Raw genomic sequence first — 16,949 nt, forward strand, 5'->3', positions numbered from 1 at the left:
CCAGCTTAGGAAAACAAAAGCATGCTTGGTTATTTCGCAGCGGTTGCGCTGGGAGAACAGATAAAAGGACAGGAAGGTGGATAGCAGGGTGTATTAATGCCCGCGAGAATGGGCGGCAAGAAGCGAGTGTGGACAAAGAGAGGGCGAGGAGTGAGAGGAAGTCGATGAAAGATATCGCCGGATGAAGATGCGGCATTATTCATGCCTGAGGCATTGCAACGAGACGCTGTCCTGTTTGGGGATAGCGTAGGACCATGCACTATCCCGAATACGGACTAGGGCCATGAGGAATTTCGATGGCCGAAAAACTACCGGCGTTGAACCGCAAGACGCCGCCAACCGTTCTTTCTGCCCCCAACATCTTCATGCGCACCTCGATCTTTTTGCGTCGGAATTTGGCCGGGATTCAGTCATCCCGCGGAACCTCATTCATACTCACTTCCTCCCCGCGTAGTGCCGTCTATCGCCCTTCGACTCAGTCGCGGCACTGCGGATCGCAAGCTCGCCCGCTTCGGATAAGACAGTCTCTCACGCCATGGACAATAACGGAGAACGAGCTCAGGAACGAGGAGATGCTGGTGGAAAGCGTAAGAAGAGGGATCTGGGAAGGGCTGAGTGGAGGTATGCCGGACGGGTGTCAGGACCCCCGTATGCGACAGTCACCAACTAACAAAGCAAGTCGGCAAAATATAGATAAGCGAGCGCGCAACGACAAGGAGAACGAGACGAAGCGTCGGAAGCTGGAGAAGGGCGAGGAACTCCACACTCCCATCTACGCCACGCACTTCTCCCAGGAGGATATCGAGAATGAACAGAGACGCCCGAAGAAAAAGGTCGCCGTGTTGCTTGGGTATTCCGGAACGGGGTATAAGGGAATGCAATTGTGCGTGATTCCTGCAGGTGTTGAGTGGTGGGGACCCTCCGGCTAACTGGCAGTAGGAGTGACACTGAGAAGACGATCGAAGGAGAGCTTTTTACAGCGTTTGTGGCTGCGGGCGCTATCTCCAAGGCCAACGCGGCCGACCCCAAGAAGTCGTCGCTGGTGCGCTGTGCGCGGACGGACAAAGGGGTTCATGCCGCGGGTAACGTTGTTTCCCTGAAGCTGATCGTCGAAGACCCGGACATCGTCCAGAAAATCAACGAAAAATTGAGCCCGCAGATCCGCGTGTGGGACATTCTGGTCGCCAACAAGTCCTTCAGTGCATACCAGATGTGCGATTCGCGCATCTACGAGTACCTCATTCCTACCTACTGCTTTCTGCCGCCTCATCCCAGTACGTACCTTGGACGCAAGCTGCCGGAGATTGCCGAGAAGCATGGGGATCTGGAAGCATACAAAGCGCGACAGGAAGAAGTTGCTGGATTTTGGGAGGAGGTGGACGAGAAGTACATCAAGCCAATTCTCGATGAAACCCCGGAGGACATCCGAAAGCTTGTCCAGAAGGCACTCTTTATGGAGGAGACGTCCAAGCCCTCAGATGAGGGCGAGGTCTCTGGTGACAAGGCGGAATCCGATAAACCCGCCGACGAGAACACAACCAGCGCATCCAGCGAGAATGCAGCGACTTCCGAGGGTGATGATGCCCTGAGACAACGCGTTATCGAGACGGTGAAGACTATCAAAGCCGCCTACAACAAAGCCAAGCGGGCATACCGCATACCGTCCTCTCGTCTGACACGCGTGCAAGTGGCATTAGAGAAGTATGTTGGTACGAACAATTTCTGGAACTACACCATCCAGAAAACCTTCACGGATGCTTCCGCCAAACGACATATCAAATCTTTCAAGCTTGATCCTAAGCCGGTCATCATCAACGGTACCGAGTGGCTCAGCCTGAAGGTCCATGGACAGAGCTTCATGATGCACCAAATCCGCAAGATGGTGGCTATGGCCACCTTGGTTGTTCGCTGTGGCTGTGATCCCAAGCGCATCGAGGACGCATATGGCCCCACTAAGATTGCCATTCCCAAGGCCCCTGGATTGGGTCTTCTTCTGGAGCGTCCCGTCTTCGAGTCATACAACAAGAAGGGTGCTTTAGTGAACAACAAGAAGCCCATCGACTTTGACGAATATGCCGAAACGATGAACGAGTTCAAACAGCGGGAAATCTACGATCGCATTTTCCGGGAAGAGGTTGAGACAAATGCGTATGTTTTCCTGCGTCCTATCATTTTCCAACGCTAACAAGTATTGTGTAGATTTACCTCCTTTTTCAACCATATTGACCACTACGGCCAGGAGGAGTTCCTCTATCTCTCTTCCGGCGGCATTCCTGCTGCTAGGCCCGCACTGAAGGACTCTACTGCTGCGCAAGGAGCTCAGGATGAGACGGACTCGACGAACAGGAAGGCTCAAAGAGAAGCTCTGAGGGAAGTCGAGCAGGAGTCGGAAGATGAAACGAACCACAATGAGGGTGGATAATTGACCATGTACATATTAGACTGTCTAGAGCCATGATGATTATCCTTTTGAGCACTGTCTCGATGCTCCAACAACAGTATGGGGCTCCCTATCTCCGTCTATACTTGCGGGTATACATCGAGCTTATCGTGTTCACCACATTGTATGCAATATTAGGGGAGAGAAATAACCAGATTGCCTTTTTACATAGCGACCGCCTTTTAGTGCGAGATGAAGTGTAAGGTAGTATAGGTTCAGGATATATTGGAAGGAAGAGACGGAGGAGGTTCGTTTAAGATTTAGAAAGAGCGGAGGGCTTGAGTTAGTTCCGGGGGCGGTGTGTAGCGGCAGTATGGTGGCATGCTTGGGGCATTCGATTCTGCAACTCTTCTTCTAACTCTTCAATAGAATATAGATATACTGACAATGGCCGCCAGCGCTTCAGTAACGGACCCTCTCACTCTCCTACCTCCTGAGATTGTTTTGCGCATTCTGGATTTTGCGCCCATCTCCGCTCTTGCATCCTTGACAGCTACATCCAAAGCCTGGCACGACTTCATCGATGTCACTCACCAAGAGGCCATTTACTCCTCCGAATCCAAGACCTCCCAACCTCAGGGAGGAGCTAAAGATTTCTCATTTCTCTCGGATAGTACCAGCTTTTCGAATATATTCAAGGGTATCGAGTCATGGAAGGATCTATGCAAGCGGCAGACGTTACTCGCCCGCAATTGGGCTTCGTCACAGCCTGTGAGTCGGGAGTCGGTGATGCAAGTCGGCAACGACCCGGTCTGGCGCTTCCGTGCCGACTTCAAGCGCCGGTTCTTCGTTTCAACGTCGCACGCGGGAGGGTTGAACGTCACCGATATGGATACCGGCCGCATTCTATGGCGACTGCCCTCCACGCTGGATCGTGATGATGAGAATGCGGTCCGTCCATACGCGCATCTGGAATATCAGGATGGGATGGCAGTTTTTGACCGCGAAGGAGATGCGGTTGAGGTCTGGCAGGCAGGTCTCGAAGGTGCAGCCCATGGCGAATTCCGACGCATTGCGGTGTTGAATCATGACTGCCAGACGAGAGGCTTCCAGCTGTCTTATTGGACGCTATGTGTCGTATCTAACAAAGGAAAGGGCTTCGTATATGATATGACGCAGCGACCCCCAAAGTTGACTAGGCAGCTTGAGATCGAACGAGAAGCTGTCGGCCATCTCGACCAGAGCCAGGATGCGGTGATTTACTCCATGGGCCCGCGAGGTTATCACGCATACAACAAGACAACCGGGGAGTTCTTGGGGGCCTTGCAACCGGCACATTGCACGGACAAGTATCACATACGTCCGCCGCCTCCCTCTTCATCCTCCGCTTCGCGACGCGGCCTGGCAGAGCGGTTGTTCCCTCCCGGCGCGCCGCGCAATGACTCTCTGGTGCCCATCACGCTCGCAAAAGGACCTCTCCCGCCGCCGACTGATCCTGAACACGTTCGGCATGGGGAGGATGAATGGGGCGCGGGTATGCTCCATGGCGATCTCTTTGTCGGTTTCTCCCGCGCTGGCCGCGTCTTTGTTTGCCCAGACTGGCGGAAGGCCGTTCACAACCAGGCCAGTCTCGCGGCGCATAGTTCCCTCATCGAATGCGAGTCAGACGGTTTGAGCTTTGACTTGGGCGGTTGGCTGTCGGTGCGGAACCATCGTCTCATGTTTGAGATTCAAGACCGCATCTACATTGTTGCACTCGACGATGAAAATCGCATTCAGGATGTAGATCATCCTACCCGTGCTTCCTACTCGCTTTTGACAAGCTCAGCGCCTCAGCTTGCCGTGCCGGTTAGTTTCATGGCATTGTATGATGATGCGATCATGAGTACATATACGGTATGTTACACACATCTCCCAAATGCGATGGTGAGATGAAGACGAACATATTACTAACAGCGAAAACCACAGACTCTGGGTTGGCGTCAACCTCTCCCGGGCGGACCGCAACAACAAGATGGTCCTGCCCGCATCTTCCCAACGAAAGCTATCCGTATCGTCAGCCTCGCTCCCGACTTCTCCAATAAGACTGCGTCAGACTCTAATGACGAGAGCGGCTTGTGGACGTCTGAACAGCCTCGTCCTGCAGCAGACCATATGCAGGCCGGGCTACTGCGTCTTGTTAGCATGCTCGGGGAGCAATTTGGCGAGGAAGAAGAGGAAGAGGAGGAAGAGGAAAATGACGATGAGTTGGAGGCTATGGTTGCCGATCTCCGTGATGAGGATGTCGAAGGAGAGATAGAAGATGAGGAACATGGGCATACGAACGCGAATGAGCAGGCTCATGACCGGGCTTAGGCCGGAGCAATATACAGTCAACACTGCAGGTCGGTAGCTTTCGGGCTGGTACCTGCAGCTACCGCTCGGCAGTTAAGTCCGGATGCATTGCCTCCGGGATTCCTTTACCGACAGGAAGGATGGTTTTATCAATGCTCACAGCTTGTCCCGGCATGAGGGAGAGTTGTTCTTTACGACCATGACTTGGACTGGCGACAAAATCTACGTTTAAGTGGTTCTTTACATCTGGGCTTCAATTATGATGTGATCTTATAAGACATACAAACCCCTCTTCCTACTACACTGACGTCTAAATCACGGTCATGGAGCTGGTCGGGACTGGGCGATTCGTGGCGAGAGACGAGCTACCATGACCGAGCTCGTCGAGCGCGGTTACTCGAATTAAGAATTCCTGGCGTCTTCGGGTAAGGAGGTATATCCATTTCGTCACAAGTGTGCTTAACCTATGTTTCACAACTATATAGCTAGGGCAAGCATGGGATACCCAGTCGTGGCAATAAAATTATGATATGGACAATTTCCGCGATTTTCCAGCCGCTTATGTTTTCCTCTCCTCTTTGATGGAACCACTGCCGCAGGATCACCTCCATTTGGTGCAGAGGAACAATGCAGATCATCGACGCCATATTCACTCTACGAGCTCGGATCGAGCAGAACCTCAGGAGATTAGCCAGGAATTGCAAGCAAAATTCTTGCTTCTCACCTTCATATGTCTAGGAGATCTACTCCCGTCGGGATTTCAGGCGGGTCTCCTCTTCGTTTTGAATATCCTTGAGTAGCCTCGTCAGCTCTTTGTCACTCATCAAATAACGCGGAAACAGGAACTTCCAAGATGTATACGGACCTCGATAGCAGGAACTGCCGAGTGCCACGCGGCTACCAATATACTTTGAAGAGCCAAGTCGCTCTTCACGGCCTCCACGACATTTTGCGAGTCTTTTTCCCAAAACCGCGAGGCTTTCTCTACACCATGCATGCCAAAGTCAATGAATATATGATGCCTTATCAAGTCAGGGTATCTCATGAACGCAAGCAAGCTCTGCCTAGAGCATGCCTTGTAATACCCAATCGTCCCAACCACGAAGCCGAAGCAGGATCCGCCTAGAAAACCCACCGCTCCAGCAGCGAATCCATACCCCAATAGAGTGGCACCAAAAAGACCGACAAGGGCAGCCGTAGTACTCCCTGCGATAAGGCTCTGGAACATGAACAGCCCTCTACCGCTTGGCTTGGTCAGTCCGCCCACTGCGCGGAGGGCGTAGCCTAGAGAACTGACGGTTTGTGCTGGCGCCTCTCCCTGGATCATGATTCTAGAGACAGAAAGTATCGTGGGGCGATGTCACTCGAACAGTATAGAGGATTGAAGCTTTTATGCACATGTTGAATCGAGGGCTCTCATACAAGGTCATGATTCATCATGGTAGTGTCACGTGCCCTTGACATGCCCAACTTTACCACCTATACTTCTAGTCTAGATTATTTGTTCTATCTCCAACTTAGGAAAAGAGAATAAGCCGAACAGATCTTCGTCTGTCTCTGACATGGCTCGTATTCAAACACCTATCATCATCCGTGCCATGCTGGATGACATCATTACCAAGTAGCTTCCCCGCTCGGCTTACGAACGAATGGATTGAATACGATGTACATCAGTCTGGATGGTAGACGACTATATAACTACAGTAAAGGGCACAGACATCGTACTTGCGTATATCCATATCCTGTCTACAAGGTACCAAGACTAGCAGCTTCAATCGAAACAGAGACCACAAAATGAGCAGCCACTCGAGTACACCACCTCCACCACCCAACATAACAGGCGGGTGTCTATGCGGCGCAGTACGGTATACAGCTGCAATAGGCGAGAAATATGAATGGCCGCCAGGGGTATGTCTCCTCCCTGCTGCGCATGCTTGAGTCGCGCTCTTTGCAACACTATATAACCGTGTAACAGCCCCATACCTGCTCCTGCACCCACTGCCGCAAACACACAGGAGCACCATTCGCGCTCTTCCTGACCTTCACCTGCGAACAACTCGGCTGGTCACATCAGGAACTAGACAAACATAAAGCATCTACCGCGGCCAGTGATAAACCGCACCCTGGATCAACCGCACACATGCCCATAGCGGAATACTCGCATACACCAGGCCGATATCGTGGGTTCTGTGCTGCGTGCGGGTCGACCTTGTACTGGCGGTGTCCAGACGAAGATGGGGACGAGATCGAAATGGGTGTCGGGACTGTGGATCAGGAGCTGTTGGAGAAATATGGAAGAGAGCTGTGTGAGCCGACGAGAGGGAGATACTACGCGACTAAGGAGGTTTATGGAGTTGGGTTTGGTGGGGAGGCCAAAGTCAACAGTCCGAGGTTTACGCAGGGAAGCCGCAGTCAGAGACTGGATTGAGATTCTGAGATTATTTGTTATTGACTGCTTGTGAGTTCTATGCATACGTGAATGAATGTGCTCAAACAGGAGGTTATATGGAGTTCTGTAGGGATTCATCCTTTGAAATTGAACACAGGTGCTTTCTTTGTTTGCCTCTGGATAACTTTAGATCCCGTCTACATCTTCCAAGCCGGAGTATATCTATGACTATCAAAACCAGCAAGATACCAGTACGCCAGATCCCAAGCCTAGAAAACACAAATTGAATTATCGACTGACGAAAGAAAGGCGCTATGTATCATTAATGTACGACAGAATCCCGCATTGAATCATCCAGATTCGGGCCATGGAATCCAGAAAGTCAAGGACAACGCACAGACAAAAGAGAACAGGCAGAAATGGGAAATAGTACACCGACACCACAGGACAAATGGAAGGATAACCCTAGATCAAGAGAACGAAAGATATCACTAAGCGACCAGTAACACTGCACCGAAGTGCGGGTTCGGAAAAGTGTGACCAGCCTCCTTAGAACATCATGGAGCGAACCTTCTGGCGCCGAGCATCCGCACCGCGAACTTCAGGTTGGGATTGAGTATGTCTGTGCCTGGGCCGCGTGGGCGACGGTGGGCCCGCCAGCGGAGGGGCAGTGTCCTTCGCAGGCGGGGGAGGAGCGCCCATTGTCGACGGCCGCTCCATGGTTTGTCTCCGGGGCGCTTTCATGCTGCGTTCGCGCTTGAGCACCAGCTCCGTCCATGGTTTAACTTGACCACCTCCGGAAGACTTGCCGACAGCATCGGCCAGCACGGTCAGCCAGCCTTCCTTGTCGGCTCTGCTATCCGCGTAGAAATCAATAACCTCGCCATTTCCGAAGCGAATACGGAAACCTTCTTCGACGAACATGTAGCCCTCCTCCTCTTCGGCGAAGGCGGACTTTCGTCGGCCACCACCTCTGGTAGTGGTCTCCTTCTGAGTGAGAGATGAGCGATCGTCAATCAGCTTAACGGCCTTTGACAAGTTGATAGTGGCACGCGGTTGGCGAGTTGTTTCATGGAAGGCTGTGAGCTTAGAGCCCTGGAGCTTGAAGAAGCGGCGACGCCAGAACTAATATGCGGAGTCAGTATTGGTTAAGTAAGAAATTTTGTAGGGCACTTACCGGGCAGTCACCCCCCTGCTGAGAGAGGAAGCCTTCCCAACTGCGGGATGCCACAGTCTCGGCCTCGCGCATTTCCCGAATACACGCGTTCATACTCTTGGGCATGTCATCGTCCTTGGCGCCCTTTGGCTTAGGGACAAACAGAAGCTGCAGCTCGAGCTTGCCAATTTTGTAGGGCGGCCGGCGCTGAGAGGTAGACGCAGTGCTCTTCTTACTCTTGACGCTGTTGGGCTGCTCTTCAACGGCCCATTCGTTGAAGCAAGCGATATCGACCGTGTAAGGCCGACCATATGCATATTTCTCATGATCACTCAAAGCCACGTAAGCCCGGGCAAAGCTTCCATCCCGAGCAATCAATGACCGCAGGCGTTCCCAGACAGGAGCATTGACATCTCGGCTCTTCTGCTGCTGAGAGGCAAGTTGCTGCTTCATCTCCAACTCCTTGCGCTTGCGGGGAGAAGCAAACACTCGGCTGAAGGTAGAAGCCTTCTGGCGAGTGGGGGATGACGATGGTGCAGTCTCCGGAGGACGGAGCTTCTCATCATCCACCTTCATCTGCAACGTTAACTGGAACTCCAGATCGTTTTGCACGATAAGCTCGAATTCCTGTCCGATGGGAGCCGTTTTGCCCAACTCAAGCCATGCCGTAGTGACACAATGAAGGCCGTTGTCGAGAGTGAGGGCGAAGTAGGAGCGTTCACCTGTTCAAGTTAGATCATGCCTGCAGAAATGGCATTGCAGTACGTACCTCGCGGGAGAGGCAGGTCCAAATACTTCATGCCGACGACCTTTACGAAAAGACGCCCACGCTCTTCGCCTTCCTCCAAAGCGCCATTCACCGCCGGTTCGGTTTCTTCGATCGTCGCCGGTCCTTCCTGGACGTTGCTTTGCTGTCCGGGAAGAGGGGGCACAGGTCCGGACACGGGCTTCTTTCGGATCGCACCGCTGGCAGCCCTGATACTGGAACGACGCGTCTTACCATTCCATGGCTCAGTAGTCCAGGTTTGCTGGCTCGCCTTACGTGGGGTCGGAGCCGGTTTCTTTCCTTGCGGGCTTGGAGGTGCATCGCTGGGGCCAGAGGGAGCCTCGTCGTCATTGCGGCTGCTTGCAATGATGACCTTTGTGTTTTGTCTCATGAGGTAACCTCGCTGTTGGTTGGAGTTCTGGTTAGCCGACGGCTCGAGACTATGTTTGCAGGGATCCTGGGCTGATGGGACTGGTCGGGTGCCAGTGTACAATTGAGAAAGGGAGATTTGAAACGCAACCTTTTGGGACTCGATGACTCGATCAAACTCCTTATCTAGACCGAACCCAAGACTTTCTTCCTGAATACTGAAGGGAATATCGAGCTTCACGAGACTAGTTTGGCGCTGTGCAGGTTCTTTTGTGGCCTGGGGGGCGGGTTCGTCGGGGGCGGGCTCCTCAGATGCATTGGGCTCCTGCTTGGGTAGAAGAGGCACTGGCGGAGGCTGTTGGCCGCTGATCTTGCGGCGAGTGGCAGCCATGGTTTCCATATCAGCAGGAGTGAGGGACGGGCGCGTCTTGAGGGAGCCACCGGGGGCCTTGACCGTCGCAACTGGATCGGGGACGCTTTCTTCGGGGGTTAGTTCACGATCACTGTACTCGTCTTCCATCGGATGTCTGATGACTGATTCTGGGGTTGAAGGCTCAGAAATCTGGTCTTGGTTGTCGGGAGTGAATGGACGATGCAGTGATTGCCTTATCGCTTCCATTCTAAGAGGAGAGTGGGCCCTGGGACCCTCCTTGTCGTGAGCATCATTAACACTACTATATGTAGGTTGGCTCTCAGGAACCGGGGTCTCCTGACCGTCCGGGGACTGGGAATGGGAGCTCCCCTTATGAGCATCACCATTGGGATGCTGCGAGTACTGGCTGCTTCCATCACTCGCCAGCTGATTTTGCAGGCTCTTGTAGGAAGACTCATTCGAAGGAGCGGTCCCATAGTAAGAGGGAATGTCATAAAGGTCATCATCATGCGCTTCCTGCTTGATCACAACACTGCTTGTGTCGTCGTCGTCGTCGTCGTCATCGTCGTCATGAACTTCGTCATCGTCCTCGAGAGAGGGAATAGGAACATCTGGATCGTACTGCCCATAGTGCTTGGGGCTGGCGCTTGTCTGTGAGGAGTATTCCTCAAACGAGTCATCTTGAAAGCTCTCGCTTTTACGCAGGTCGCGCAGAATGGAATCTCTGGAAATGCGAGGAGCAGAGAAGGCCTCAGTGGAATCTTCGGCAGCCTCGGTCTTCTTCTCTTGCTGATCATGCTTGTTGCTGTTGGCTCCGGTTTCGTTGTTATCCGGCGATCCAGCAGACGCCTTTCCATGTGCACTTTCAGGCGCTGTGGGCTCGATATTGACATGGTCCTTCTTCTCATTGATCATCATGAGGCGTAATCTGTCTTCCAAGGACATGGCAGAGTGAGGGCGTTCAGTGATGTCCGATTTGCTGTACTGAGACGGACCGGGGGGGGAGGGTAAGGTCCGTTGACGAGCGCTTCCCAGTTCGAATGCCGTAGTGAACTTAGCCGGAGACGTACGCCCTGTAGCCGGGAGCGGTGGAAGAGGGCGACGCTCCTCATTCGAGTCCATTGCATCAACCTGCGAATGGGTTGGTTGGCCTTCCTGGCGAGAGGAAGGTCGGGGGCCATGACTACGGTCCTCATCCTCTGTGAACGGATCCTCGTCCTCTTTCACGAGGTCATCGTTGGCGTTGGAGGGGCTCATATAACGCCAGTCTTCGGGTAGGACTACGGGAGTCTTTTCCAGATCTTCCAAGGACGCGTCGAAACTGTCGTCCCGGTCCATGGAGAAGTCATGGTCGAAACTCACGTCGCCCTCGTCCTCCTCAGAGTCATAGCTGCCGTCGCGGGATCCTGAGGCAATCGAAGACGGGTCCGGAGTGGTCATTTCATACTCGTTGACTTGCGGTGGAGCAGCATCGAAGGTGACACTCTTGGGGTGTCGGCTATCATAATCGGCCCAGATCTCGCTCTCCGGGTTGAACCCAGAATCCTTGGTTCCAAACCGGCTTGCGCGAGACAGAGAGGATTTGGCGGGAGGGACCTGGTCTTTGCTCGGGGACGGGGGTCGGGGACCGATCTCCGGACGGCTGGATGTCTGAGACGCAGGGGCCTCCTTCGGCGGTCGGTGTGTGGCGAGTGGGCGCTGAGGCACGTAAACATGGGCTGGATCATACTCGTTGTAATCGCGCAGCATGTTACTGTTGCGAACACGCGACTGGCGCTTGAGATTTTCCAGAGATGCGCGCTTTGATGGCGAATATGAAGAGTTGGGGTCATAAGGCGCCTGGTTTTCCTGGCTCCTCTGGAACGGAGACCCAGAGTCGCGCCCTTGCCAGAAGAGTCGCGATGAAGCTTGACCCTCATATGGGGAGGAGTCTTGATTCTTAGAGACCTGGGAGCGGGGAGTCAGTGAATTTGAGGATTGGACGACTGTATTCAGGGTCATCAGATGGACTCACCCTTGAGGCCTGGTTCCAGATCGGGGAGTTGCGTCTCTGCGCCATGGGGCTGACCTCGGAGAGAGGCCTCTGACCCGTGCTGGTACCCATGCTGATCGTGGGGGTGATCCAGGATCAGATCAGACAAACGGGGGATAGTAAGAAGATATTCAAAGTGAATAAAACAAGAAGACAACGCTGAGGAAGCAAAAGATTAGCCATGACACAACAAAACATCCGGCCCGGTTCCTGGGACAGCGAGTATCCCTTGCTGGAATGACGCGCCATACCTGTTTTCGATAAACAACAACAATCGTGGCAATTGGGCGCAAGATTCGGGACCCGAATTCCTCATAACAATCGTAACAGGGTCGAGAAGGTGTCACCCAAGGCAGATCATAAGCCGATCGCCGATTCGTCAAGTTCGTGGGTAGATGCTTTGTTTCCTGGGATGGTACGGGTATGGAGAAGAAGATACTAGTGCGGCAGTGAACCTTGGAAGAGATCTTTGAATGTCGTCACCCGACAATGCGTAGCGAACAGGATGCGACTTCCACTCGCGTGGGAAGGGAAACGTGGGAAGAGCAAACGCGAAAAGGGAGGATACAGGATACAGGAAACGAAAGAAGAGAAAGACACCATCCACCAGCGCGCAGGAGGCAAAAGAAAAGTGGCGGAGGAGGAGAGCGACGTTAAGTAGATCGACTCGTGGGCGATAAGCGGAGCTGGACGAGATGTTGACATCCGCCCAGCGGGAGTCGCCATGGCAACCCTCTGCCCGTGCTGGGCGTGCCTTATGGCCTTGGGGCCTGAGTGCCTGGGACGCCTGAAACGCCCCGATCCGCCTAGGCCTGATGCGGACTAGTGCGACAATCCCCCGAGCTTCCAAGCTTCTGCCAGGTTTTTTTTTTCCTTTGCCGCTTCATCTACATCAACTACGGTGAGTTTCATCCTAGAGACTCCCATCCATCATGTATCCTTTAGGCAGAGTATCCCTGCCGGTCCGCTCGCCGGTATGTCTGTTCTGTCAGAATCGGACATCCTCCCTCCTCCCTTCGGCCTATGTCTGGCAGTCCGCCCGGACAATGGCGTCGGGTCGCCTCCGTCGCAAAGCTGCCCGCATGGCGCTCTCTCCCAATGTCGCCAAAACGTCTCTCAAAAAGAAACGCAACGATACCGATCGATTTGGGCCCTTTGCTGGAATGAATCAGACCGAAGCGCGGATTCGTGATGATCCCCGGTCGCGATCTCCAGCATCTCTCAAACGCTCCAAAGCACCCTCCGATGAGTCCGGTCGGAAGGACAGTGAACTTTATAAGGCATTAAAGATGCAGACAGCCTTAGCACCGATTCCCTACGGTCGCCGGTCTGCGATCAAGGCCAAGATCGCTGAGATCACCAGTTTCGATCAATTCCCGCTGCTCCCCGTCGTCCGTCACTCGATCTTCTCTCAGGCCCTGCCCGGTCTCCACGATGTCACGCCAACCCCGATCCAGCGAGTCGCCATCCCCCGACTATTAGACGACACAAACAAAGACAAGAAACCGAAGAAGCGCGCGGAAGGGGAACCAGAATACGATCAATACCTTCTCGCCGCGGAGACGGGCTCTGGGAAGACCCTCGCTTACTTGATTCCTCTCGTTAACACCGTCAAACAGCAAGAGGCTATAGAGAAGGAGGAACAGAAGCGCGAGGAAGAGGAGAAGGCGAAAGAACGTGAGGAGAAGCTGAAAAACCAGGCTTTCGACGTCGAGCCTGAATTGCCCCCGCTGTCAAACGCCGGCCGGCCCCGGGTGATCATTCTTGTGCCGACGGCGGAGCTCGTGGCTCAGGTTGGGGCTAAGGTGAAGACCTTGTCACACACCATCAAGTACCGGTCTGGAATGATCTCGTCCAACCTTACTCCCCGTCGGATCAAGAACACCCTCTTCAATCCCGACGGCATCGACATCCTCGTGACCACTCCCCATCTCCTGGCCTCCATCGCCAAGACCGAACCCTACGTGCTGAGTCGAGTCAGCCATCTCGTCCTCGACGAGGCGGACTCGCTTCTCGACCGCTCGTTCCAGCCCATCACAACCGAAATCATCGAAAAGACCTCCGGTTCCCTCCAGAAGCTGATCCTCTGCTCGGCGACTATTCCCCGCAGTCTAGACAACTTCCTCCGCAAGAAATACCCCGACATCCAGCGTCTCACCACCCCCAACCTCCACGCCATCCCACGTCGCGTCCAACTGGGCGTGGTGGATATCCAAAAGGACCCCTACCGCGGCAACCGCAACCTCGCGTGCGCGGACGTGATCTGGTCCATCGGCAAGGCTGGCGATTCAGAACCCGCCGGCCCCTTCGCGTCCTACCAAGGCCCCAGCGTGAAGAAGATTCTCGTCTTTGTCAACGAGCGCGAGGAAGCCGACGAAGTCGCCCAGTTCCTCCGCTCGAAGGGCATCGATGCGCACTCCCTATCCCGCGACTCCAGCGCCCGCCGCCAGGAGGAGATCCTCGCCGAATTCACCGAGGCCGGCGCGCCCCCGAGCTCGGAAGAGATCATGCTGGCGCAGAAGAAAGGCCGGCAGGACGATGCCATCCCGTTTGAAGCCCCGTCCAAGCCGCACGAGCCCCACAAACTGCCCAACACAAAGGTGCTGGTCACCACCGATATCGCATCCCGTGGTATTGACACGCTGGCTGTCAAGACAGTCATTTTATACCATGTGCCCCACACGACCATCGACTTCATCCACCGCCTGGGTCGTCTGGGCCGCATGAACAAGCGTGGCCGTGGTATCGTCCTCGTCGGCAAGAAGGACCGCAAGGATGTGGTAAAGGAGGTGCGCGAGGGCATGTTCCGCGGCCAGGCTTTGATCTAGACGCCTAGCAAACTTGTGTTATTCAATTGGCCCACGATGAAGGCGTTCAGGACGGGATATGGGGATACCTTAGAAACGGCAATGTACAGTATTCGAACCACCATTTGTACCATATTGTATAGTATATCAAGCATAGAACACGAATCGACTCACTCATCCATGACTACCAGCTCATCTCAGCCATGCTACCACATCAGACCGGGATCTTCCTCCCCAGTGATCTCCAAAATGCACACCTCTCCTCCAACAACGACACCTCCACATTGTCAAACCCCCCGTCCACAACCACAAACTCCTCCCCACCCCGCAGGCTCGGCACCCCAGGCTCCTCCGGCCCGGTTAGCTTATGCGCATTGGGGTCACCCGTCTGGAAGAAACTCGCGAACGCGCCCGCATACCCCGTGTACACGATCGGATCCGTCTTCTGCACGGGGTTCAGCGTATTCCACTATCAAAGTCAGCATCCCGCAACCAACGCAGGAACGAAGGCTACAAACATAAACCGTATCACTCGCATGCTTGGCCGGCGCAATCGTATACTCCCCGAGGAACCCGTCCGCACGCGCCGCACTCGCAACCCAATACGCGGGACAAGCCAGCACCACGTCGCGATACACCAGGCCCGCGCGTACAGCCGTGGTATTATACGCGAGCGTCTCGGTGCGCCCACGGGCCGGGTAATATCGCTGCTCGACGCGGTTGATCTCGCGCTCCGACAGGCCGGGGAGGAACCCGCGCAGCCAGTGTCGGAACCCGGCCGCGGACGCATTGAACCCGTCGCTGCCGGACGGCGCCCCCAGGCCGGCGGGGATGAAATTCTCGCCCTCGTGCGTGTTGTACATGGCGAAGATGAGGTCGGTGCGCAGCGCGCGGCGACGTACCGCGTCCGTGAGCGTGTCGGTGAGGAACTCGCCGTCGACAACGGGTGCCCAGGTATACGAGCTGGAGGTCCAGGTGTGCGACGCGCTGATGGCCAGGCTCGCGTCGCGGATGGTCTGCACGTCGACGGTCTTCAGGCAGGCGAGGGGGTCCGTTGCGTTGGCGCAGCCGGTGCGCTCTGTCAGCTGCGCGTAGATGGCCTCGGCCTCGAGCGAGTCGTAGGTGTAGGTCTTTGGCCAGAAGGGAGAGCTGGCGAGCGCCTTGGTGAAGAGTTTCGGTTGGGACGCGCGGCCGTTGGCGAGGACCTGCGCGATGACGGAGCCGCCGCCGGCGGACTGGCCCCAGATCGTGACGTTGCGGGGGTCGCCGCCGAAGTGGTGGATGTGCTCCTGCACCCATTTGAGGACGTACTGTTGGTCGCGGAGGCCTGGGTTCAGGTCGGACGTCTTGGAGGCTTTGATGGCCTTGCCGGGGAGGAAGCCGAAGGCGTTGACACGGTAGTTGGGGTAGAGGACGACGTAGTCGTTGAGGGCGCTGGCGTTTAAGACGGGGAAGGATGACGGCGGCATGGTGAAGGAGGCGCTGCCTTGGATGAAAGCGCCGCCGTAGAAGACGACCAGCACGGGTCGTGCGGCCGTGGGTGTTGCGCTGGTGTCCCATGGCCGGGAGAAGAGGCCTAGGTAGAGACAGTCCTCGGAGCCGTTGACGGTGCGCTGGGGACACATGTCGAAGGGCTGGTCAGTGTCGTAGATGCCATTGGTGATCTTGAGAGGGGCCTGAGGTGCACGAAAGCGATTCTCCCCTACGGGAGGCGCTGCATAGGGGATCTTTCGGAAGTATGAGAGGTTGTAAGTCGCGTCATATTTTCCCTGGAAGGTTCCATAATCGAGACTGACCAGGGGGTCATCATACGCTCTTACTGAGGGAAGCTCCAGGAGGAAGAAAAGACCGATGACTCTGAGACAATTCAGTATGGTGATCATCGTGAAGACGTGTATAGCTTACCAGGAACTCTCTCCAGTGAACGGACAGGGATTGTCTGCTATATAGTCACATCCTGACTCTCTAATGGACTCAAGTCGGGGTAATAAAGCCCGAGGAATAGATGAAAATCCTTCAGACATCGTCGGGTGAAGATTGAAAGATGGAAGATGGAGGTTGCCATTGGTGCAGATATATAATTCCTCGGCGGACTGGATGGAGACTGACAGAATGCGGGGAACCCATGTTGATAAACTACCTAAGAAGATAGTCTTCTCTAAAGTACAAAGGAAATGCCTCAATGAAGGAAACAAGAATTACTCCCAATGTGTCTATACATCGCCAACGCCAGCCAAACTGACCAAAGGCAGGAGAACAGAAAAGCCTCGACATAACCAGCAACACCACACCAACCAGTGTAATCGGGAATTCAACGCCGAAAAACAAAACAGTACAGGGCCC

The 16,949-nt window shown here is 54.6% G+C and overlaps 5 protein-coding genes across 5 annotated transcripts; 2 read left to right on the forward strand and 3 right to left on the reverse strand.

Annotated features, from left to right (window-relative positions):
- Positions 1–535: 535 nt before the first annotated feature.
- ATEG_09683 (pseudouridine synthase PUS2) lies at positions 536–4,735 on the forward strand (the record flags this gene model as incomplete). The annotated part of the gene is made up of 7 exons (XM_001218304.1): positions 536–621; positions 680–883; positions 940–2,148; positions 2,200–2,414; positions 2,579–2,639; positions 2,839–4,276; positions 4,349–4,735. The coding sequence occupies 7 exons, from the start codon at positions 536–538 to the stop codon at positions 4,733–4,735; spliced, it is 3,600 nt and encodes a 1,199-aa protein (XP_001218305.1).
- Positions 4,736–5,537: 802 nt separating this feature from the next.
- Positions 5,538–6,041, reverse strand: ATEG_09684 (uncharacterized protein; the record flags this gene model as incomplete). Its single annotated transcript, XM_001218305.1, has 1 exon — positions 5,538–6,041. One exon carries the CDS (start codon positions 6,039–6,041, stop codon positions 5,538–5,540), a length of 504 nt encoding a protein of 167 aa, XP_001218306.1.
- A 1,611-nt stretch (positions 6,042–7,652) lies between these two features.
- On the reverse strand, positions 7,653–11,871 carry bud4 (putative GTP binding protein (Bud4); the record flags this gene model as incomplete). Its single annotated transcript, XM_001218306.1, has 4 exons — positions 7,653–8,228; positions 8,281–8,981; positions 9,029–11,714; positions 11,782–11,871. The coding sequence occupies 4 exons, from the start codon at positions 11,869–11,871 to the stop codon at positions 7,653–7,655; spliced, it is 4,053 nt and encodes a 1,350-aa protein (XP_001218307.1).
- An 860-nt stretch (positions 11,872–12,731) lies between these two features.
- mrh4 (ATP-dependent RNA helicase MRH4) lies at positions 12,732–14,133 on the forward strand (the record flags this gene model as incomplete). Its single annotated transcript, XM_001218307.1, has 2 exons — positions 12,732–14,047; positions 14,079–14,133. The coding sequence occupies 2 exons, from the start codon at positions 12,732–12,734 to the stop codon at positions 14,131–14,133; spliced, it is 1,371 nt and encodes a 456-aa protein (XP_001218308.1).
- A 540-nt stretch (positions 14,134–14,673) lies between these two features.
- ATEG_09687 (putative carboxylesterase) lies at positions 14,674–16,489 on the reverse strand (the record flags this gene model as incomplete). The annotated part of the gene is made up of 3 exons (XM_001218308.1): positions 14,674–14,695; positions 14,864–15,075; positions 15,125–16,489. The coding sequence occupies 3 exons, from the start codon at positions 16,487–16,489 to the stop codon at positions 14,674–14,676; spliced, it is 1,599 nt and encodes a 532-aa protein (XP_001218309.1).
- Between the last annotated feature and the right edge of the window lie 460 nt (positions 16,490–16,949).

Source organism: Aspergillus terreus, genomic scaffold (assembly GCF_000149615.1).
Source record: "Aspergillus terreus NIH2624 scaffold_15 genomic scaffold, whole genome shotgun sequence".
NCBI classification, from domain to species: Eukaryota; Fungi; Ascomycota; class Eurotiomycetes; order Eurotiales; family Aspergillaceae; genus Aspergillus; species Aspergillus terreus.